General features: G+C 40.7%; 1 protein-coding gene across 6 annotated transcripts in view; it reads left to right on the top strand.

Moving 5' to 3' along the window:
* The window catches only part of LOC133652231 (transducin-like enhancer protein 4), a 115,864-nt gene that overhangs the window by 15,222 nt on the left and 74,717 nt on the right, over window positions 1-25,925 (top strand). For all 6 annotated transcript variants that reach the window (XM_062050747.1, XM_062050748.1, XM_062050746.1 and 3 more), the window contains exons 3-4: window positions 5,577-5,640; window positions 5,727-5,771. In XM_062050747.1, coding sequence (XP_061906731.1) covers window positions 5,577-5,640; window positions 5,727-5,771 — 109 coding nt within the window. The remainder of the gene's footprint in view (window positions 1-5,576; window positions 5,641-5,726; window positions 5,772-25,925) is intronic.

Below are 25,925 nucleotides of genomic sequence, written 5' to 3'. Positions count from 1 at the left end.
TCATTTTGGTTGGCTGCGATGGTGGGGGAGGATGCCGGACAGACCTGGCAGGCCCAAACGCATTGTGAGGGTTTGCTGGGAACGTCTGGCAGAGTCTCCTGTCAGAGAGAGTTTCAATTCCCACCTCCGGAAGAACTTTGAACATGTCACGAGGGAGGTGCTGGACATTGAGTCCGAATGGACCATGTTCCGCGCCTCTATTGTCGAGGCGGCTGATTGGAGCTGTGGCCGCAAGGTAGTTGGTGCCTGTCGTGGCGGTAATCCTAGAACCCGTTGGTGGACACCGGCGGTGAGGGATGCCGTCAAGCTGAAGAAGGAGTCCTATCGGGTTCTTTTGGCTCATAGGACTCCTGAGGCAGCGGACAGGCCAAGCGGTGTGCGGCTTCAGCGGTCGCGGAGGCAAAAACTCGGACATGGGAGGAGTTCGGGGAAGCCATGGAAAACGACTTCCGGACGGCTTCGAAGCGATTCTGGACCACCATCCGCCGCCTCATGAAGGGGAAGCAGTGCACTATCAACACCGTGTATGGTGAGGATGGTGTTCTGCTGACCTTGACTGCGGATGTTGTGGATCGGTGGAGGGAATACTTCGAAGACCTCCTCAATCCCACCAACACGTCTTCCTATGACGAAGCAGTGCCTGGGGAATTGGTGGTGGGCTCTCCTATTTCTGGGGCTGAAGTTGCTGATGTAGTTAAAAAGCTCCTTTGTGGCAAGGCCCCGGGGGTGGATGAGATCCGCCCGGAGTTCCTTAAGGCTCTGGTTGCTGTGGGGCTGTCTTGGTTGACAAGACTCTGCAGCATCGTGTGGACATCGGGGGCGGTACCTCTGGATTGGCAGACCGGGGTGGTGGTTCCTCTCTTTAAGAAGGGGAACCGGAGGGTGTGTTCTAACTATCGTGGGATCACACTCCTCAGCCTTCCCGGTAAGGTCTATTCAGGTGTGCTGGAGAGGAGGCTACGCCGGATAGTCGAACCTCGGATTCAGGAGGAACAGTGTGGTTTTCGTCCTGGTCGTGGAACTGTGTACCAGCTCTATACTCTCGGCAGGGTCCTTGAGGGTGCATGGGAGTTTGCCCAACCAGTCTACATGTGTTTTGTGGAGAAGGCATTCGACCGTGTCCCTCGGGAAGTCCTGTGGGGAGTGCTCAGAGAGTATGCGGTATCGGACTGTCTGATTGTGGCGGTCCGCTCCCTGTATGATCAGTGCCAGAGTTTGGTCCGCATCGCCGGCAGTAAGTCGGACACGTTTCCAGTGAGGGTTGGACTCCGCCCAGGTTGCCCTTTGTCACCGATTCTGTTCATAACTTTTATGGACAGAATTTCTAGGCGCAGTCAAGGCGTTGAGGGGATCTGGTTTGGTGACTGCAGGATTAGGTCTCTGCTTTTTGCAGATGATGTGGTCCTGATGGCTTCATCTGGCCAGGATCTTCAGCTCTCACTGGATCGGTTCGCAGCTGAGTGTGAAGCGACTGGGATGAGAATCAGCACCTCCAAGTCCGAGTCCATGGTTCTCGCCCGGAAAAAGGTGGAGTGCCATCTCCGGGTTGCGCAGGAGACCCTGCCCCAAGTGGAGGAGTTCAAGTACCTTGGAGTCTTGTTCACGAGTGAGGGAAGAGTGGATAGTGAGATCGACAGGCGGATCGGTGCGGCATCTTCAGTAATGCGGACGCTGTATCGATCCGTTGTGGTGAAGAAGGAGCTGAGCCGGAAGGCAAAGCTCTCAATTTACAGGTCGATCTACGTTCCCATCCTCACCTATGGTCATGAGCTTTGGGTTATGACCGAAAGGACAAGATCACGGGTACAAGCAGCCGAAATGAGTTTCCTCCGCCGGGTGGCGGGGCTCTCCCTTAGAGATAGGGTGAGAAGCTCTGCCATCCGGGGGGAGCTCAAAGTAAAGCCGCTGCTCCTCCACATCGAGAGGAGCCAGATGAGGTGGTTCGGGCATCTGGTCAGGATTCCACCCGAACGCCTCCCTAGGGAGGTGTTTAGGGCACGTCTGACCGGTAGGAGGCCACGGGGAAGACCCAGGACACGTTGGGAAGACTATGTCTCCCGGCTGGCCTGGGAACGCCTCGGGATCCCCCGGGAAGAGCTGGACGAAGTGGCTGGGGAGAGGGAAGTCTGGGTTTCCCTGCTTAGGCTGCTGCCCCCGCAGCCATCCGGGGGGAACCCAAAGTAAAGCCGCTGCTCCTCCACATTGAGAGGAGCATTGAGAGATTTTCTTCGGACAAGCGGAAGAAAATGGATGGATGGATGGATGACAAGTGATGCACCGAAAATTTGGTTGTCTTAAATAGACTTTGCTCACCGAACCCGGATGTTGTGATGAAATATCCACTTCCGCTTGGCGACTGCGTCTATCTTGGCGCACACGAGTGATGTAGCTTGCCTAGAGCTGACGAAAAAGTCACATTCGGGTTGCATTCAGGTCTTATTGCGTGTAAAAGTCACATTTGAAAAGATCAGATTCCAATCGGATTCAGGATTACCTCCTGATGTGACCTGAATCTGACATGAAAAGATCAGATTTTAAGCACTTTGGATTGTTCGACTGGCAAAAAAACAATCTGATTTGTGTCACTTGAGGGCACAAAAAAACTGATTTGGTGTGCAGTGTAAACAGGGCCTAATACATGTGATTTTTTATTTTTTTTTGCACACGCACTTTTCTATATTTGAGATTACTCCATTTTTTAAAAAAATTGGAAATCCACGCAACCCTTAAAACACGAGGCCCCGGATGATTAATTGAGCGCAGGGAGTTTGAGGACAGACAGCATTTGTTGCAGTGTGCTGGAAAAGTTTTGAAATGGTTGAATATGAAAATGAAAAAATACATTAGTCCAGAGCTGGGCAAATATATTTGACTCAGGGGCCACATTGAGAGAAAAAATGTATATGGGGGGGCCAATGTGTATGTGTGTATAAATGATATATACACATTTAGATGTAAATATTTGCTGTACATTATGTGTGTTGGGGTCCCATTTTTTTCAGGAACACTAATACTAAAAGTCACAATGTCCGATGGAATTCTACAAAAGTTGTGACGGACCACCTCAAAAAAACGGAATAGAATTTTACAGTTTTTTTACTGAACAGGACACCCAAAATGTACATTAAAATAAAGTGAGATTTACAATATTAACTATGAACAATAAAACACTGAATATTAGAGGCCTACTGAAATGAGATTTTCTTATTTAAACGGGGATAGCAGATCCATTCTATGTGTCATACTTGATCATTTCGCGATATTGCCATATTTTTGCTGAAAGGATTTAGTAGAGAACATCGACGATAAAGTTCGCAACTTTTGGCTCGCTGATAAAAAAGCCTTGCCTGTACCGGAAGTAGCGTGACGTCACAGGTTGTGGAGCTCCTCACATCTGCACATTGTTTACAATCATGGCCACAAGCAGCAAGAGCGATTCGGACCGAGAAAGCGATGATTTCCCCATTAATTTGAGCGAGGATGAAAGATTTGTGGATGAGGAAAGTGAGAGTGAAGGACTAGAGGGCAGTGGAAGCGATTCAGATAGGGAATATGCTGTGAGAGGCGGGTGGGACCTGATATTCAGCTGGGAATGACTAAAACTAAATAAACACAAGAGATATATATACTCTATTAGCCACAACACAACCAGGCTTATATTTAATATGCCACAAATTAATCCCACATAACAAACACCTCCCCCCTCCCGTTTATATAACCCGCCAATACAAATCAGACACCCGCACAACACACTCAGTCCCACAGCCCAAAGTACCGTTCACCTCCCCAAAGTTCATTCAGCACATATATTTCCCCCAAGTTACGTACGTGACATGCACATAGCGGCACGCACGTACGGGCAAGCGATCAAATGTTTGGAAGCCGCAGCTGCGTACTCACGGTAGCACGTATCCAACTCAAAGTCCTCCTGGTAAGAGTCTCTGTTGTCCCATCTCCACAAGCATGTGTATCCAACTCCAAGACCTCCTGGTAAGAGTCTATGTTGTCCCAGTTCTCCACAGGCCAATGGTAAAGCTTGACTGTCATCGTTCGGGAATGTAAACAATGAAACACCGGCTACGACGTAGCCGCTACGTGTTTGTGTTGCTGTAGCCGGCCGCTAATACACCGCTTCCCACCTACAGCTTTCTTCTTTGCTATCTCCATTGTTCATTAAACATATTGCAAAAGATTCACCAACATAGATGTCCAGAATACTGTGGAATTTTGCGATGAAAACAGACGACTTAATAGCTAGCCACAATGGTGTCCCAAAATGTCCGCTACAATCCGTGACGTCACGCGCAAACGTCATCATACCGAGACGTTTTCAGCAGGATATTTCGCGGGAAATTTAAAATTGCACTTTACTAATCTAACCCGGCCGTATTGGCATGTGTTGCAATGTTAAGATTTCCTCATTGATATATAAACTATCAGACTGCGTGGTCGGTAGTAGTGGGTTTCAGTAGGCCTTTAACATATGAACATCTCTCCTGTTTTACTTCTCAGACCAGCTCCTCGATAGACATCTTTTACAATCAAGCAAAACACAACAAAAATGTAATAAACAAGTGTAATAAACACCTACAATATTATATATTATCACTTTAATGCAGAACTTTGTTGTACAAATTTACTTCCGCATTTGTTTCTGACACACGCGTTTCGGGCTTGCTGCTTTGAAAACAAACCCCCCCCACTCTGCTTTGTTCCTCGTCTGAGCTGCTGTGACGTAGATTACCGTAATAACTCCTATAACACTCAAAAGCGCAGATTTCAACCATTGAAATACTTTCTATAGTTCAAGACTTACGGTCATTTAAAAATAGCACTGCACATCATAATGGCGGCTAGAGTTTTGATGTTAAAGGTCTAAAAAAATGATGTAGAACGTGCGGCGGGCCGGATTGAAAATCTCAATGGGCCGCATGTGGCCCGCGGGCCGTACATTTCCCAGATCTGCATTAGTCCGTTGTCTTTAAAAAAAACAACATACATTATCGCCATTGTCTTCTGAATTAATTTAAAATTCTGTGGCGAATGCGTCTTTCATTTAACTTTGGTATGGCTCGGAAAAGCCACAAACGTTAGCACAGTATGTTTCCTCTCCACCTTATTGTCGCATCAGCATCCTTCCTTCACCTGCTCTAATCAGCTTCAGCTGACTATTATCTCATAAAACACTCACTACGAAGGAGTCCTGGTGGTAAGTGGAGCGCTTCCTGTCATAGACATCCAAATAGGAGGAAAGGGTTAAGCTTTCGTGTAACCACACTTGTGATATGGATCTTTGTTATATGGTAGTTATTTTGCCGATTGTGCAGTTCAGGCCTTATGTTGAGGTTTGTGTGGTTGCTATTGATCCGTTAATTACCGAGGCGCACAGTACATGCTGAGTAAGTGTCTGCGAGGGAAGCTGGCGAGATGCAGAACGCCACATTTAAGTAGCAGGGTGCGGTCGCTCGCGCCCTCGGCTTTTACATCCTGACATTGTTTTTGTGACGACGACGTTGCAAAAGAGTTTGCTGAATGTGTGTTTGCGCCTTACACTGATTTCTCCATCTGCTTCACAGTCTGAAAATGGAGTGTGAGAAACTAGCAGGTGAGAAGACGGAGATGCAGAGACACTACGTCATGGTGAGTTTCATGCCATGCGCGTTTGTATCAATGCCAAAAACAGGATCACACATTAGTTTCACCTTGCTTTGATATTTGTTTTCCAGTACTACGAAATGTCGTATGGACTTAACATCGAGATGCACAAACAGGTAGGACTACATCAGAGCTGTGATGCAAACCAAAAGTGTTGTTAATGGGGCACGTTGGATCCTGGAACTGATTAATATGACCTACCGTATTTTCCGGACTATAAGGCGCACTTAAAATCTTTTAAAATGTTTTATTGATATCGATTACGTGAATATCGCGATACATTGATATTGTTTTATCGCCCAGCCCTACGACATATGCACTTTTAGCGTTTAAAAGCGTACTTTAGGCGTCAAACATGCACATTTTGATTAATCAGTTCCGGAAACTTTAGCTTCAAAAAGCACAGGATTGCAACACAAATTGGTTAACAAATACTGCATTGATGTTTTACTCATTTTATACCACAGACAATAAAGTAGACACTAGATTGCAGTAAAAGCACAAACTCAGAGGTCATTGTCAAATAACCAAACCGTTTTAATTAAGTTTAACTACTAACAGTAATAATTATTATAAATACAGATAGAAACACCACCAAAGGAAGTTGCAGGCATTTCCCATGTTTATTTAAGGCTTACAGTGTTTGTCTATCTTTACATTAATTTATGTTCCGACACATTTGTCTGCGCACATTAGGAGCAATTGTGAACTGTTGAGTGATCTATAGCACTGATTTTTGTTAGTAAATTAGAGACGATTAGAGATCTTCATCACACTTCAACATCTCTAATGTGTAAATGCTGACTCTTTGCGAGGTCTGTATTGCAAATAAGATTCTGTTTTAATTGTCTTACCCTAAATAAATAAAGTTAAATAAATATATATAAATAACAAGAAAGTGAAGACGCCAGTGTGTTGCTAAATGTTTATATACTTCATTACCCAGAAGGCTTAGCGCCGTAGACAGGAACTGGAAGTAGGTCTGAGCTCACGACAATTGTGCTGTTAAGAAATAGAGTTGATATATTGTTACATGTTGTTGTTCCTGCTTTGTCTATGCAAGAAACAAACATAAGTTTTGATTAGACAGTTGAGTTTGTGTTTTAGCACCGCTCAGAGACAAATTTGATTGGCCAAAATATGCCTGGAAGTTGCGGGTATTGCACAAAGTTGCATGGTCACGCATTATTTGCAGGGATTTGTTAAATTTGCGTAAATTGGTGCAATCACGACTTTGTGAATTCCTGGAGGAACTGATATATTGCAGGGTTTCCCCTTAATGTAATTTAATGTGGTGCATTTTTTTTTACTGCCACATCTTAAAAAATGTTTTTTGTCTATTTCTTTTGAACATAAAGTAATATAATATATTGTAGCCAGCAGAGGAAAATACACAACGTCCGACGCTTTTTGTAACTTTTATTACAAATGTTATGATAACAAATGGCACAATTCTAACAACACGTTCGTCTCGTGAATCCGGGCTTCCCCGCCGTACACACAACGACACTTCCTTATTTTCCGCAAATCACCTCTCAGGCACGGACAACTGACATTAAATCAAAATCACACGGACATTAAACATTACCGTCAGCAGGTCGTTACAGTTTGAATGGATATATATTTAGCCTATTATTTGCCCACTATTTACAAGGGATGTACCGAAAACTCGACCCGGATGTAAACAAGACGCACGCAATTTTTCAAAGAACATTGTACTATAAGCAGCAATTTAAATAATGGCAAACAAAAATATATCTTAATACTAATTAATAACAATTTGTTTTTAATTGTATGTATATATATATTTTTATCCTTTTTATCCAATTAAATTAACTTTAGCACACTATAGCACATTTTAGAAAACAATACAAGTTTTACAAAGTGCTGCACATGAGTTAAAACAGTGTTCCCCAACCACCGGGCCGTGGCCCGGTACCGGTCCGTGGGTCGATTGGTACCGGGCCGCACAAGAAATTATGAAAAAAATAAATAAATATATATATATATATATTTATTAAATCAACATAAAAAACACAAGATACACTTACAATTAGTGCACCAACCCAAAAAACCTCCCTCCCCCATTTACACTCATTCACACTCATTCGCACAAAAGGGTTGTTTCTTTCTGTTATTAATATTTCTGGTTCTTACATTATAACTTAACTTTAACTTTAACTTATATATCAATATAGATCAATACAGTCTGCAGGGATACAGTCTGTAAGAACACGTGATTGTATTTCTTTATGACAAAAAAAAACAAAAACAATGCTGACAATGTCCGTGGGACAAATTTTCAAGCGTTGACCGGTCCGCAGCTACAAAAAGGTTGGGGACCACTGAGTTAAAACACACATTTAGAAGTAGGATAAAACTAAAGAGAGTCCATTGTAAAAAAAACACTAGTGAACATTTTTTTTTTTTTAAGAAAATCATATCATCATAGCAGATTAGCCAAATTATTCGATGATGTCATGTGACCACGCCCCTGACAACGCCCCCACCGCTGTCTAGGTGAAACCCTGTAATGTTTGAACATTTTGTAAAAAGAATCAAGGAAAATAACAAATGTACCAACTTCTTTTACTAGGTAAAGCCGCTACACTGAAATTGTGCTTTGATCCACTCAAGTATTGAATATCCTATTGGATACATTGTGTTCTAAACAAATTGTTAAGAAGAGTTGTTAAGAATTTGGTGGTCTTTTTGGAACTGGAGGTGGGGGAAATAATCGTGTTTTAGATGTATCACAATTCAGACATGGACGTTTATAAAATCGATTAGTAAACGTCAATAATCGATAAACAATTTATTTATTGTTTGAATGCTCCAAAGCATTCACACATTTGGTTTTCTACACCAAAATTAATCCATTTATTAAACTTCTTCAACTTCTTCTTCTTCTTCTCCAGATTTTGGTGCGCACTACCTTCCACATTTTTCACCCGATTCAAACCGTTCCAACTTCACACTGTTCAGACTATTCAGGAATTGCGGGCTTTCCCTTGACAAATTCCTGGATTTCCCAAAATTCCAGGTTTTCTGGGACATTTTTCCCATTCAAAATTAATTGACCATTTTTCAAACTTCCACCATTTCCACATTTTGTAACCGATTCAAACCATTCCACCTTCAACATATTCCACTAATCCTGGACATTCAAACTAATATTTTTCCAAGTTCCAAAAAATTCCAGGAATTCCCAGAATTCCCGTTTTTTTTCAAACCCTTTTTTTTACCCTTTTTTCTGGCGACTACTCCTTCCACATTTTTCAACCCACTTCAACCGTTCCAGCGTCAAAACATTCCTTTTAATCAGGACAAAAAACGAAGTTGTTTTTCGAACAGACATCACAAATGTTTTTGTTATCTTGTAAAACTTACACATGTTGCTTGGAGTGAGGAATGAAGAATGCATACGGAACGGCACTTATACTTCCGGTTTAAAGCACTAAACATATTTTTTTTTCAAGATTTTCACCTCACAGAACCTGCAGTAAGCAAACATGTCCAAAAGATGGCATCATGCACAAACAAAAACTCACCATTTTAGAGTTTGTTGAATTCAAAACATTATGGCCGGTAGCGAAGAAAGTCCATAAATTCACTGCACCTTTCTATAATCCGCAGGGTTCAAAACGTAGGAAAAAAGTAGCAGCTTTATGCTGTATAAGCTAACACTGGTATCGAAACAGGACAAAGATGCTTGAGTTCCGATAAAAAAAATAATAAACAGCTGATTAAATGCTCGTTAAGTTTTCCTACCATGTGTCAGTGAGCACGAATATCAACAAAAAGTAGTTTTTCTTAAGTATGCACATATTTACAGGGTTTTAAAAAAGACGTTCAGATCAATTTCTCCAATGTATTTCACTTGTGAAAAAATAATCATTTTAATTCAAAGGAAAAAAAGACCAATTAGCAAACCTTTGTAATGGCAATCCTTTTGTTTTGTTTTTTAATGGCAGGGGCCCATTAGCATAAATTTACCGAGCACCAGTTCACGTAAAATCCAACGGTGTCATGTTACTGTACCTAGGCTGCCCGTGATGTTAGTCCCGGTTGCCGACTCAACCGGCTTTTTGCACTTCGGCACTTGGTGATCACTCCAGCAGCACTGAGAGCAGACTCAGCCAAACTACTTGTACGTATTGTTGCAATTTTAAATGTCAACAAAGAAATTGACTCAAAACACGCTCCAACCTAAGTAAAGTAAGGCTCCAATTTTCCAAAAATGTGCTAGCTTGATCCTAAAATACATTGGCTTTGCTATTGACATACTACTGATTAGCATTTGTGATTTTACACAGCGATTTAAACACCTTCAAATTTGTTAACAAAAACTACAATTAAGATGCTTATTACAATCAAACAGCTGGTGCGTGAAAAGTACAATACTTACAGTATTAACACATTTGGAGCGCAACAGTATAGCGGTATAGCTCGTTTGGTAGAGCGGCCGTGCCAGCAACTTCAGGGTTGCAGGTTCGATCCCCGGTTCCGCCATCCTAGTCACTGCCGTTGTGTCCTTGGGCAAGACACTTTACCCACCTGCTCCCAGTGCCACCCACACTGGTTTAAAAATGTAACTTAGATATTGGGTTTCACAATGTAAAGCGCTTTGAGTCACTTGAGAAAAGCGCTATATAAATATAATTCACTTCACTTCACTTCACTTCACAAAAGACTACATTTAGCATAGACTGAACTGACTAGCCAACACACAAAACACTTCTGCCATCTATTGTCTTGGACTTGCTACTCTAATTGCAATTTAATGCTATACTTGAAAATGACACTCAGAAATGTGATAATAAAACAGTATGTAACAACTGGACAGCAGTTATCATAAATAATCATTTTAATTCAGAGAAAAAAAAAGACCAATATTTAGCAAGCCTTTGTAATGGCAGTCCTTTTGTTTTGTTCTTTAACGGCAGGGGCCATTAGCATAAATGTCTACCTTAAGCACTCATCAGCTGCAAGGGTAAATGGGCTGCGGCTAACCAGCCATGCAGAAAAGTGTGTCTGAGTGGAGGTGGAAAAAATGCTTTGCCATGCAGTATGTATGTCTGTTTGCGTGTGTTTGTACATGTTTGCCCACTGTGTGTGCGTGCGCGCGTGTAGTGTACATGTGTGCACGTTATTTATTTAATTCTATGTGCACGCCAATCTTACACTGTGTAAATTGCAGGCGGTTTGGACCTTATTGTGATGGTATACGGCGGTGTGTGCTCACCAGGGAATGTTGCACACACACGCAGCTTTTTCGCTGCACACTAATCAGGGCTGTGTGATGAAACATGGGGTGTCCACATAAATCCTGCTGTCAGCTGCTGTTTGTGTCCCTTTTGTGTTTGTGTGTCTATGAAGCCAAGATGGAAACAAATACAAATGTGAGCGTTGTTTGCCTTCTATGGGTGTTTGTGTCTCTCCTGTAGAAGCAAATGATTTTTTGCTCTCTGTGTAAATGTGTGTCTGCGCCATCCGATATGACAATACGACCCGCTGTGTGGATGTCGAGATGGAACAGGATGGAGGGTGTTGCCAGTGCCCTCCAGCTCTGGTCCCATTACTGCAGATGGTCTCTCCCTCCAAGTGAATCTCTGATATTGCTTGTTTAGCATTTTCCGAGGGTAATAGGCCCATTGATTTTTGGCGCCGCTCTCTGTTTTATTTACACAGAAGGGCCGCGGCGCCCGGGGAGCGAAATGTACCAACACTCGTTAAAGAGAAATTGACTTGTGGACTGAGCGCACACTGGGAGGGGAGGGGGCCGCCAGGGCTTTTGAGCAGGCGACTGAGCTACAAGTGGACAGCTAATCAATTGCAAGTTAGTGAGACTGAAAGAGAAATAAAGCAGGCAATGGACGGGTCGAGACGGGGAGGAGAAGAAGGTGGCGAGAGGCGGAAGTAATAAAGTGCTGTGATAGTGCGGAATGGCAGCGTTCTCGACCAAGGCTGACAACTCATTTACTGCTGCTGCATGGGAAGCTGAGTTGGATTCTTTTAGTCTTCGGTGACGCTTTTGGAGATGGATCAGGATAGAAAATTCCAAGCAACTTTTAAATTGCCTTGAGTCACGTCTTGAGTGACTCTCAAAGTGATCTAAACTTTAACCGTACACTTAAAACGTCAACAAGCGCATCAGTCCTTTCAGGATTTCGCAAGCTTCGTGATTGTTATGGCCTAAAATGCCTGAATTCACAGCAGTCGCCCCAAAAAGTTGCAATATTTCAGGCTTACTGAATTTTCTGGACCATAGGGCGCACCGGATTATAAGGCGCACTGCCGATGAACGGGTTTATTCAGGTCTATTTGCACCAGATTAAAGGGGTCATATTATTATTATTTTTTTAATGTAAGACACTTCCTTGTGGTTTACATAACATGCAATAATCGGAGTGTTGCTGGTTACTGGGGTTCAATTCCCACCTTCTACCGTCCTAGTCACGTCCGTTGTGTCCTTGGGAAAGACACTTCACCCTTTGCCTCTGATGGCTGCTGGTTAGCGCCTTGCATGGCAGCTCCCGCCATCAGTGTGTGAATGTGTGTGTGAATGGGTAAATGTGGAAATACTGTCAAAGCGCTTTGAGTACCTTGAAGGTAGAAAAGCGCTATACAAGTATAACCCATTTATCATTTATTTATTCTTTGGTCAAACTGTTGCATAGATGATGTTTTACAGATCATCTTCAAGTCACTTTCTGACAGTCGCTTCAGGATGCGCCGTTTTGTGGGCGGTCTTATTTACTTGGCTCACCTTCGGCAGCGTCTTTTCTCCGTTATCTTTGTTGTAGGAGTGTAGCGTGCAAGGACGGGGGTGGAAGAAGTGTCAAAAGACTGTTTTAATGACATTCAGACTTTACTTCAATTAATAATGGCGCAGCATCTCCTTATCCGTGGCTCACTAGTGCAACAGCAATGCCGGAAATGTGTCCCGTGAAAAACCGTCCGACCGGAACTCTCTACTAACTAAAGTTCCTTGGGTGAATAATGCAAACTCACTACACTGGTATGTTTTAGCGCTTTCGTGGCGAGTTTACTGACAAATATAAGTAAGAACTTTACACAACTTCATATTAGAAATGGCAACAGCGGATGATGAATGTCCCATAACAAGAAGATAGAGAAAAAGAAGAAGCTTATCGACTACGGACTACAAAGGCGGACACGCGCCAACTTTTAGGACTTATGCAGATCCCAAATACAGATCAGCAGGTACGAGAAGCTAAGAAAAGTTGGTTTTGCATAATACTGTGAAACAAAACGCCAGATAATGTTTTACCTTATCCACACACCATAATAATACTCGTATGTTGAAGCACTGTACAATCCATCAAGCGGTGCGGCTTCATAGCTTACCAAAGTCGTACTAAAACATTTTTGATAGATTTTTGAGCGCCGTGTGTAATGTTCTATATTTTCAATGGAACATTTACATTTGTTGGTGTTTACTTAAATCATATTGCAGTTTACACGTGTCTTTTATGTGTGACTGCCATTTACTGGTCACACTTATCATTTCACCCTGTACCAAATAAAATTGATTCGAGGTCGATAAGCACAACCAATATTATTCCGTACATTAGGCGCACCGGGTTATAAGGCGCACTGTCGAGCTTTGAGAAAATTAAAGTATTTTAAGTACGCCTTATAGTCCAAAAAATATGGTACTTTTTTCAATAAAATTAAATCAACATGATTTTATGAAAAAGCAAATTACTTTAATAGAAATTGTAAAACAAATACTGTATTAATGTTGTACTCGTTTTATATTGCACAGCCATAAAAGTAGACACTAGATGGCAGTAAAGGCACATACTCAGACCTGGGGATGGCTACTGATTGGATTACTTTTTCAACACCGACCGAATCTCGCCGGTCTTACCGAGCACTGGTTCACTTAAAATCCAACGGTGTGATCACAGCTAAATCTAGGGTGTTATTTCAACTCAAATAGTGTTAAAATCAACACTTTTCCTGAGTTTATATAATTCTCACGGATTTTGAGTTAAAATAACACTTTTGATAGTGTTATTTTTTAACTCATTAATGGTGTTGATATCTGTCACTTTCTGTGTTGTTTTTTGACACATTAGTGTATTTTCAACACTGAATTGTGTTATTCCTTTTCACTATTAAGTGTTAATTTTAAACACCAATTTGCTGTGTTTAATGACACAAGTGTCTAACACTAAATTGTGTCATTTCTTTTCACTTTGAGTGTCACAAATGAAGTGAAGAAATAAAACGCTTCTATTAGAGGTGGGAATCTTTGGGCACCTCATGATTCCATTACGATTACGTTTCAAGAGCTACGATTAGATTACAAATCGATTATTGATGCATCTTTAATTTATCACTTGCAACTTTTAAAAACTGCATTTGTAATAAGAAACAATTAAATTAATTCCCACATTTATTAAATTAATGGAAATGTGTGCAAAACTGGAACACAAGTGCACAAAAACAATGGAGCTGATGGATCTCTCTGAGGTGTCTCGCTGCACTCAGACAAATTATAGAACTGTCTATATTACTTTATTTACAATAAATAAATTGATTATTGACGTTTACTAATCGATTATATGATCGTCAATGTCCGAATTGCGATGCATCTAAAATTGATTATTTCCCCCATCTGTAGCTTCTACCGTGTAACAAGCATGGCGTTGATTCCTTCAATAGGGAGGAACACATCCTGCATGCCATCCGCACCAAACGCTCTCGTGGAGGAAAACGTACCTGGCTTTTGCACAATAAATCTCATTAGCCTCCCGAAATGTCTGCGTCGTCATACCCGCGTCTCGCCAAAGAAGCTAACCCAAAGCCAGCCACAAAGAAGAAAGGCCCCACCCGAAAAGTGCAAAAAGCCAGCTTGAGACGACCAAACGATCCACCATTTCATTGACTGCACTGGAAGACCCACCCTGGACTCGAACATGAAATTATAATAGGGCATCATGTGAACATAGCCAAAGACTTCAAGATATTTTATTTTGGAAAACAATCTTTTCCTTGATCACTATTTTTTTTTTTTAAATGGCATTTTGTTTGCTAACTCGCGCAACATGTCTCTGTCGTGTCTTCATCTCCATGTAAGTGGTCTGTGTGAGTGACAGGAAGAAAAGCTCTGACTCGTTTGGGAAGGAGTCTTTTGGTGCCACCCCAAATATGTTGACCTCTGATTTTCAGCCTTCCTTTCTACTTTTTTTGTACAAATACTGTCCTCTATCTGGGTCAGTGTGGGGTAATAACAGTCTACTTAAGTCACATTTTGGTAAGTTACAGGGGTCATATTATGATTTTTTTTCTACATTTAAAAGACTTCCTTGTGGTCTACATAATATGTAATGATGGTTCTTTGGTCAAAATGTCACATTTTTATTATGTTTTACAGACTATCTTTAAGCCGCTTTCTGACCCTCTCTTCAGGCTGCGCCTGTTTGTGGGCGGTCTTATGTACGTGCCTCCACTTCGACTACGTCATCTTTGTTTGGAGTCTTTACGCTACTTCTTTTTTTTTTCTTTTTGGTAGGGATTTTGTAAGAATTTATTTTGAAAAACAAAAAGAAGAGAAGCAAACAACAACAAAAAGAGTAATGAAAATAAAAAAACGATATAGTGAAGTATTTCGAACATGTATACAGTTACAATGTTGACACCACATTTACAATTTCACATTGTAACATGTATGAAAGGGAGTAGAAACACAGCTTATTTACAGTTATCCTACCCCTTTTCACAACTGTTCACTTGCTTTTACAATTTTTAACACAACAACAAATAAAAAATTAATAAAAAGATATCAATACAGTTAGCATAAAAAGATAGTTTGTTCACATAAATTACTTACGCAGCAGTGAAGGATGCATGAGCCAGTCAGCCTCACAACAAGAGGATCAAGAAAAAGAAGGAATTTATTGACTACACAGTGGCAGACTCGCGCAAGGCTCTTTGGGTAAACCCCTACCATATATGGAGATATCCGCTGACTTTACTCGCGACAAATATGTCACTAGCTGCTGAAATTCCAAACGGCTCGTTTGGAGCGAGTATGAACGAAGACAAGATTGTTTTATAAATATCTCTGCCATGCCTCTATGGTTTGAATTCACATTTTTAGCACCTATGCAGATCCCAAATACACAAAAACGGGTATGAATAGGCAAGAACAGTTGGTTTTGCATTAGGGTTGTAGGGTATACTGGTATTAGTATAGTACCGCGATACTAATGAATTATATTCGGTACCATACCGCCTCTAAAAAGTACCAGCCCCCCACCCCTGTTGTCGTCTTGTGGTGACATTGCTGGTTTTCAAGCAGAGGAGCATGTTCAGCAGCGCACAATCACAAAGTACTTACAAGCAGACACAGTGTGTAGACAGAAAAGGGAGAACGGCCACATTTTGGCTTAAAAACTAATGATAAAGGTGAAGTTATAACACTGAAACGCCCTCAGGAAGAGGTGCTTTAAGACATGGCTAGCGAGCAGCTAAAGTCCATCCGCAGTCTGCAGTGTTTTAGCTACTTCTAAATCACTAATCCTCGTCTCCATGGCGACAAATAAAGTACGTTTCTTACAAGTATCATCCCTGCAGGACGAGGAATAGCTAAACATGCTTCACTACACACCCTAGGAGGATACAATAGCTCACCGGCATCAAAATGTAAACAAACGCCATTGGTGGATCTCCACCTGACATCCACTGTAATGATACCAAGTACAAGAGCGTATCTAGTCGATACTACTATGATTACATCAATATTTTTTGGCATCACAACATCTTCTTTCGTCTTTTTCAAATGTATATTATTTTTATAAACTCAGGAAATACGTCCCTGGACACATGAGGACTTTGAATATGACCAATGTATAATCCTGTAACTACTTGGTATCGGATTGATATCCAAACTTGTGGTATTATCCAAAACTAATGTAAATCATCAAAAAAAAAAACAGAAGAATAAGTGATTATTACATTTTAACAGAAGTGTAGATAGAACATGTTAAAACAGAAAGTAAGCAGATTTTAACAGTAAATGAACGAGTAGATTAATAATACATTTTCTACCACTTGTCCTTAATAATGTTGACAAAATAATAGAATGTTAAATGACACAATATGTTACTGCATACGTCAGCAGACTAATTAGGAGCTTTTGTTTGCTTACTTACGAATAAAAGACAAGTTGTCTAGTATGTTCACTATTTCATTTAAGGACAAAATTGTTCTTTGATTGCAATAAAAAACATATGTTTAATGTACTGTAAGATTTTTAGTTAAAATAAAGCCAATAATGGCATTTTTTGTGGTCCCCTTTATTTAGAAAAGTACCGAAAAGTATCGAAATACATTTTGGTACCGGTACCAAAATATTGGTATCAAGACAACACCTTTGCATAGTAGGTGCCCTTTAAAGGCCTACTGAAACCCACTACTACCGACCACGCAGTCTGATAGTTTATATATCAATGATGAAATCTTAACATTGCAACACATGCCAATACGGCAGGGTTAACTTATAAAGTGCAATTTTAAATTTCCCGCTAAACTTCCGGTTGAAAAAGCCTTTGGATGATGACGTATGCGCGTGACATAGCCAGTGAAACAGAAGTATCGGTACCCCATTGAATCCAATACAAAATAGCTCTGTTTTCATCTCATAATTCAACAGTATTCTGGACATCTGTGTTGGTGAATCTTTTGCAATTAGTTTAATGAACAATGAAGACTGCAAAGAAGAAAGTTGTAGGTGGGATCGGTGTATTAGCGGCGGACTACAGCAACACAACCAGGAAGACTTTGACTCGGATAGCAGACGCGCTAGCCGACGCTAGCCACCGACCGCACGGATGATCGTGGTGAAGTCCTTCGTCCTTCCGTCGATCGCTGGAACGCAGGTGAGCACGGGTGTTGATGAGCAGATGAGGGCTGGCTGGCGTAGGTGGAGCGCTAATGTTTTTATCATAGCTCTGTGAGGTCCCGTTATACTAAGTTAGCTTCAATGGCGTCGTTAGCAACAGCATTGTTAACCTTCGCCAGGCTGGAAAGCATTAACCGTGTATTTACATGTCCATGGTTTAATAGTATTGTTGATCTTCTGTCTATCCTTCCAGTCAGGGATTTATTTATTTTGTTTCTATATGCAGTTAAGCACAATGCTATCACGTTAGCTCCGTAGCTAAAGTGTTTCGTCGATGTATTGTCGTGGAGATAAAAGTCACTGTGAATGTCCATTTCGCGTTCTCGACTCTCATTTTCAAGAGGATATAGTATCCGAGGTGGTTTAAAATACAAATCCGTGATCCACAATAAAAAAAGGAGAGAGTGTGGAATCCAATGAGCCAGCTTCTACCTAAGTTACGGTCAGAGCGAAAAAAGATACACTACCGTTCAAAAGTTTGGGGTCACATTGAAATGTCCTTATTTTTTAAGGAAAAGCACTGTACTTTTCAATGAAGATAACTTTAAACTAGTCTTAACTTGAAAGAAATACGCTCTATACATTGCTAATGTGGTAAATGACTATTCTAGCTGCAAATGTCTGGTTTTTGGTGCAATATCTACATAGGTGTATAGAGGCCCATTTCCAGCAACTATCACTCCAGTGTTCTAATGGTACAATGTGTTTGCTCATTGGCTCAGAAGGCTAATTGATGATTAGAAAACCCTTGTGCAATCATGTTCACACATCTGAAAACAGTTTAGCTCGTTACAGAAGCTACAAAACTGACCTTCCTTGGAGCAGATTGAGTTTCTGGAGCATCACATTTGTGGGGTCAATTAAACGCTCAAAATGGCCAGAAAAAGAGAACTTTCATCTGAAACTCGACAGTCTATTCTTGTTCTTAGAAATGAAGGCTATTCCACAAAATTGTTTGGGTGACCCCAAACTTTTGAACGGTAGTGTATGTCTTGCACTGCATTCTAGTCCGTCACTCTAACGTTCCTCATCCACAAATCTTTCATCCTCGCTCAAATTAATGGGGGTAATCGTCGCTTTCTCGGTCCGAATCGCTCTAGCTGCATTGAAAACAATAGGAAAATATGAGGAGGCGATCAACTGACTACGTCACGCTACTTCCGGTAGGGGCAAGGCAAAAGCTGCAAACTTTATCGTCGTCGTTCTATACTAAATCATTTCAGCAAAAATATGGCAATATCGCGAAATGATCAAGTATGACACATAGAATGGATCTGCTATCCCCGTTTAATAAAAAAAATCATTTCAGTAGGCCTTTAAGTAAAAGTTAACTTGAATATTTGTCGTTGTCACTGCTGTGGTGTCCATATACCGATAATTATTGACCTTATTATCAAATGTCTATTTTTACTTATTACTTTCAGTTCCTGTTTACATTCTTACACCCACCGCTGACCAACTAGAGAAGACATTCATATCATTTTTTCTGGCTGTGATGAGTTTTTTGGTAAGCTTGGAATTTGTACGGTGTAAACAGAAGGGAAAACATGCAAACACAACTGATTCAGTCCAGATAAAGCAAGCACGTGTGATTTGACTTTAGTGAGGATTCTGGTTTTGTATGCATTGATGTCCATAGTCACCCGCCAACATTTGCATTGTTTTCACCATCTCACATCATCTTCTCTGTTTCACAACTGTGTTTCTCTGCCTGCCTATCACACTCTCTTCCTAACGCACACTCTCACTGTCAGCCAGTCTCAGGGGAAGGCAGTCTTTATATAGTGAGGTCCATTAGGTGTATTAGCTGCTGGTGAAAAGCGGTGCTGATGTGTTGCTTACAAAGCTACACGGGAGAGATGGACATTTGATCTTCTCCCTGACCCAATCTGACTCCAGGGCAGCTGCCTGGTTTCATTTATCAGATGTGATGCTGTTACGGTGGAAGCCTGACGCTTTCAAGCGACATCCATGGCGATAAGTAGCAGTCACCGAGCTGCTACAGAAGCTCGCCATCTTGTTTTTGCCGAGAGGCCACAGTGCTCTACCCTAGGGCTGGGCTAAATGCTGAAAACTGTATCACAATACAAGTGTTTTATATCGGTTGATATCAGTGATTATTTGAATGACCTATGGAAAATAATTAAACCAGGAGAAAAATATAATAATTGTAAACATTTTTATTTAAATACAAAGCTTCGCACAGTACTGAATCTGCACTTTTAAAGGTTTTTAATGATTTGCTTTTAATGTCTGATTCTGGCAGCGCTGCCATTTTAGTGCTTTTAGATCTTACAGCGGCCTTTGACACAGTCGACCACACAATTCTTTTAGACCGCCTGAGAGACTGTGTGGTTGTCAGGGGGACTGCATTCGAGTGGTTCAGATCCTACCTGTCAGAGAGGTCCTTCTCTGTCAAGCTGGTGGACGCCACTTCTTCTTCTGCTCCGCTTTACTGTGGTGTCCCCCAGGGATCTATTCTAGGCCCCATCCTGTTTGCTCTATATCTCCTGCCTCTTGGAGAGATTTTTAAGAGGCATGGAGTGTTTTATCACCTTTATGCACACTGCCAAATCTATATGCCTATTTCAAAAGGCCGCGGCCCCCTGACACCCATTCTCAACTGTCTATGCGACGTCAAGGCTTGGTTAGCCCAGAATTTTTTAAAAAATGAATGAGGGAAAAACTGAAATTTTAGTTTTTGGTACGACCCTCAATGACTTGGGACCATTGCAAAATTATGTGCGTCCCAAAGTCACCAGCCTTGGCGTCACTATAGACAGTGATTTTAAACTTGACAAACAAGTCAATGGCGTTTTAAAATCGTGTTTTTATCATCTTCGTCTTTTAGCAAAGGTAAAACCGTTTTTATCTTTTGACCTTTTTGAACAAGTCGTGCATGCTTTTATTTCAAGTCGCCTGGACTACTGCAAAGCACTAGCCAAACAGCTCTCTCCCGGTTGCAGTTAGTCCAGAACGCGACAGCACAACATTTAACAGGAGCCAGGAAACGCGAGTATATAACCCCAATTCTTGAGACTTTGCATTGGCTCCCTGTTCATTTTAGAATTGATTTTAAAATGTTGCTGTTTGCTTTTAAAGCTTTGCATGGACTGGCACCTCATTATATCTCGGACCTCATCCAAATTTACACTCCTGTGCGCGCTCTGAGGTCCGAGAGCCAGCTCCAGCTCGTGGTGCCCAAGACGAGACTTAAAACCAGGGGAGACAGGGCCTTCTCTGTGGTCGGCCCTAAGCTCTGGAACACTTTGCCCCTCCATGTTCAACCTGCTCCCACAGTGGAGTGTTTTAAGTCTCGTCTTTTAAGACCCACTTTTATTCTCTGGCTTTTAACACCACGCGAGTTGTGTGGTCCTCTGTGTTTTTACATTTTGATTTATATTTATTGTTTTAATTGGTTTTACCCTTTAAAATCGTTTTTCATCATATGTATTTTTATATTGATTTTATATTGGTTTTATATATATATATATATATTTGTTCAGTCATTGGTGGAGCTAAGGATAATATTTGAATATTGTTTTTAATATTGTTGTGCAGCACTTTGGAAACATTTTTGTTGTTTAAAGTGGATTGGATTGATTGGAAATGAAATATTCCTCTGATTGTAATCTCTTCAGCCATTAAGGCAGAAAGAAAATGAAATGGAATGGAAAACAATCAATTTAAACAAAATTCTTAAAAACACATCGAACACTTAACAATAACCTCTTAAAATGAAGGTGCACAAATAAGGTTTGGGTAAAAAATGCTTAACAAAGATTAACAAAATAGTGAAACCTGAGAACTATTTACTGCGGGTTTGGTGCCAATATGTTACAGCTGTGCTCTAAAGGGTGGTGTGGTATTACCGGTCTTGGTGGGGACGAGCACCTTGTATCATTTATAGACCACATTGGTCTGACTATGGTGTGTTTGGGGGAAAATAAACAAAAACTGCCATACTGTGAAGTTGACTTTTCCTGTTTTATCCACAATTTCTTCATTTTTACTTTCTTTTCTCACTCCATGCAAAGAATCAACCGCAACAAGATGGCACAACAAAACTTGATAGTTGATACTGTTACCTGATTGGCTCTTATCGATCAGTGATCACTTCCTGCGTTGCACGGTTACCAGAGAACGAGTGCCTTTGTTCATGCAGCCAACCTTGCTTCGCAACTTCCGGTCTCTTTGGACGTTTTACCAGAAGCATTTTTTATTTATATAAATTACGTGTCTTATTGCGATGTATATTGATATCGTTTTATCGCCCAGCCCTACTTAAACCTACAGTGGCCCGCAGGAACAAAACTTACAAACGTGTCAGAAAACATTTCTAGGGGATCTGCACACCACACTACTCTATGACAGGGGGACCAGCCAGGACACCTTGTACTGTGTGGATGTGGAGAGAGTTTGAATCAACCCCAATTCCCACCAATTGCGACTTTAATATGAATGAAAGACTAGTTATACTTTTTCCCATTTTCTTGTGATCAGACAATATTTTCGGTATATTAGATGGAATTTTTACCTGACATGTTTCGACTGTCATCTGAAGAAGACTGCAGATGACAGTCAAAACATCTCATCTAATATACCGAAAATATTGTCTGATTAAAAGTACATTTGATAAAGTACAGTCCAGGCCAAAAGTTTGGACACACCTTCTCATTCAATGCGTTTTCTTTATTTTCATGACTATTTACATTGTAGGTTGTCACTGAAGGCATCAACACTATTAATGAGCATATACTTAACAAAAAAAGGTGACATAATTATGTTTGCTGTGTAGTAACCTGACTTCTGCACACCACAACTGATGGTCTCAACCCCATTGATAAAGCAATAAATTCCACTAATCAACCCTGATAAGGCACAACTGTGAAGTGAAAACCATTTCAGGTGACTACCTCTTGAAGCTCATCGAGAGAATGCCAAGAGTGTGCAAAGCAGTAATCAGAGCAAAGGGTGGCTATTTAAGAAACTAGAATATAAAACATGTTTTCAGTTATTTCACCTTTTTTTGTTAAGTACATAACTCCACACGTGTTCATTCATAGTTTTGATGCCTTCATTGACGATCTACAATGTAAATAGTCATGAAAATAAAGAAAACACATTGAATGAGAAGGCGTGTTTAAACTTTTGGCCTGTACTGTATATGAATAAGAAGACAATGAACCCTTTTGAGCAACTGAAAGACTTGTTGATGAAGACTAATAGGTCTTCATTCGTACCAATCCAGAAGTCATTGTAGTGGTAGCAGTTTGTTTTAATGCATGCAGGTCTTCAACGTTCTTTTCTTGTTTGCATGCACGCTGCGTTGGAATTACACTTCTGGCACTTCCTTCGGGACGGTGGATCAGGCAATTTCTTGTTTTGAAAAAAACAACAACAAAACACCTGGCAGGGGTGGGGGTGCTTTATAATCTTTAAAAGCTAAACCCCGGGTTCAGCAAAAACATCTGATGAATACAGACGAGCCTGGGGAGGTGTGCGCATGGAGGTGTGTGCACCGCTCTGCATTAGAACTGGCGTGTGTGTGTGTGTGTCCACTCTCATGGCCTGTGGCGGGTTATGTTAGTGCTGATACCAATACTTCACCTCTGTCAAGGTCCTAAACCAAATCAAGTAGTTTAAGGTAAGATTTGAATCTCTCTGCATTTGGTTTGTGTTCAACTTGTGTTTACTTGTACTTTGATCATGTTTTGCCACTTCAATCACAATCACACAGACGTTTTCAAGTCACATTTGTGATGTATTTTTCCACATAGTATTAGCCACAACATTAGGTACACCTGCACAGTCTCTGAAGAGTCAATATAGATGGGATTATATGCCTCTCTTCACAATATGGACTTAATGAGGGACCACACATATACAGGACAATATCAATCAATCAAAGTTTACTTTTATTGCCCTAAATCACGAGTCTCTCAAAGGGCTGCACAAGCCACAACGACATCCTCGGCTCAGATCCCACATCAGGGCAAGAAAAAACTCAACCCAATGGGATGTCAATGAGAAACCTTGGAGGGGACCGCAGATGTGGGGAACCCCCACCCGGGGCGACCGGTGCAATGGACGTCGAGTGGATCTAGCGTAATATTGTGAGACTCCAGTCCATAGTGGATCTAACATAATAGTGTGACAGTCCAGTCCATAGTGGGGCCAGCAGGAGATCATCTTGAGTGGAGACAGGTCAGCAGCGCAGAGACGTCCCCAACTGATGCACAGATGAGTGGTCCACCCTGCACCCTGGGTCCTGATTTTGGACAGCTGGCGGATCATCTGTGGTAACCCAATCTGTGCCCCCCCTCTCCACGAAGGAGAGGGGGGCAGAGCAGAAAAGAAACGGCAGATCAACTGGTCTAAAAGGGGGTCTATTTAAAGGCTAGAGTGTACAAACGAGTTTTAAGATGGGACTTAAATGTTTCTACTGAATATAGATGTTATATATAGATGCAAAATAAGCTTTTCTTCCTGTCACTAACAAACTGCACTGACGTGTAGATATGCACTGTAAATCCCTCTTGATGTCTATTTATATGTGTTTTTAAATGCTAATTTGTACAATAATTAACCGTGAACACACAAAATTGACGTTTCGAATCTCATTGTGGTTTTGTGACACGATTTTGGGTTCGGTTTGTGGTTCTTATATCTTATAAAATGCCTTTTAAAAAAACGCTGACCCTTGAATTAGTGTAAACAAAATGTGACTGACTGTATAATGTTTACAACCGCAATATATATCAACAAAGTGAAGCACACGCTTTGGCGTCGCTTTTTGTTTGGTTAAATCAAAACAAGAACAATGTAAACATCGGGATATTATATCTTATTGCCATATTTTTGGACTATAGAGCGCACCGTTATACAAACCGCACCCACTAAATTTGAGGAAAAAAATGGTATATATATATTAGCTGCACCGGACTATAAGCCACAGATACATATCCCTTTTAAAATGAGTTATTTACACAGAGAGATTTTATAAATGTTTATTTACATACCATAATTATTTACAAACGATGTCTGTAACACGGCATTAAAGCGGCTGATCAAACAAAACAGAAGTCATCTTCATGAACCCACTAGCTGCGGAAGCTAGTTTTCCAAAATGCTAAATAGACTCAATAACTCCACAGTGACGTTTTGGTGAATTTACTGAGGAATTTGCGCAATACAAAAAGAATGCCATTATAAGTTAAAAATACTAACACAGACACTCATAAACATGTTAGCATATTAGCTAATTTTAACGACACTAGCGGGATTACATTACGATAGGACGTACAAATATGCACGAAAACACTCCTACAGACATCATAAATGGGACGGTTTAGTAAGTAAGAATTGTTTTAGTTATATAGTAAAACTAACAAATCAGCTAAACAAATTCAATAACTCTAGGGCAGGGGTGCTCACACTTTTTCTGCAGGCGAGCTACTTTTCAATTGATCAAGTCGCGGGGATCTACCTCATTCATATATATAATTTATATTTACTTATTTATGAAATATATGTTTTTGTTAACAAGTTAAAGGTGTTTAATGATAATGGAAGCATGTTTAACACATATAGTTAATATTGTTAATAAATTAAAGGTGTTTAATGATAATACAAGAATGTTTAATACATATAGTTAATATTGTTAACACGTTAAAGGTGTTTAAAGATAATGCAAGCATGTTTAACACATAGTTAATATATGCAATGGCGCCCCATAATACACCTGCTGTGAACCTGTTTTTATGTTTTATTTATTTATTTTTTATTGTGTTCTGTTTGTGTTGTGTTTGCTCGGTACTCATATTATCTTTTAACCTGCCCATTGTACAGCACTTTGGCTACCCCTGTGGTAAATTTTAAATGTGCTTTATAAATAAAGTTGATTTGATTTGATTTAATTGTTAACTAGTTAAAGGTGTTTTAAGATAATACAAGCATGTTTAACACATATAGTTAATATTGTTAACAGGTTAAAGGTGTTTAAAGATAATACAAGCATGTTTAACACATATAGATTCCTCTCTTTCATAAAGACAAGAATATAAGTTGGTGTATTACCTGATTCTGATGACTTGCTTTGATAGGAATCAGTCAGTGGTGCTGATAACGTCCGCATTTTCAAATGGAGGAGAAAAAAAGTCCTCCTTTCTGTCCAATACCACATGAAAGTGGTTGGTTTTTGGCATCTTATTTGTCCAGCTTCCGTACTCCTTTGTATACACTTTACAAGAAATACATTGGCGGCAAACTCCGTAGCTTGCTAGCTTGTGCACGCCAGCTTTCTGAGACACTTATTTTGTTAGTGCAGGCA

Source organism: Entelurus aequoreus, linkage group LG06, assembly GCF_033978785.1.
Source record: "Entelurus aequoreus isolate RoL-2023_Sb linkage group LG06, RoL_Eaeq_v1.1, whole genome shotgun sequence".
Classification (NCBI taxonomy): domain Eukaryota; kingdom Metazoa; phylum Chordata; class Actinopteri; order Syngnathiformes; family Syngnathidae; genus Entelurus; species Entelurus aequoreus.
This window is presented reverse-complemented; position numbering and strand designations above follow the sequence as displayed.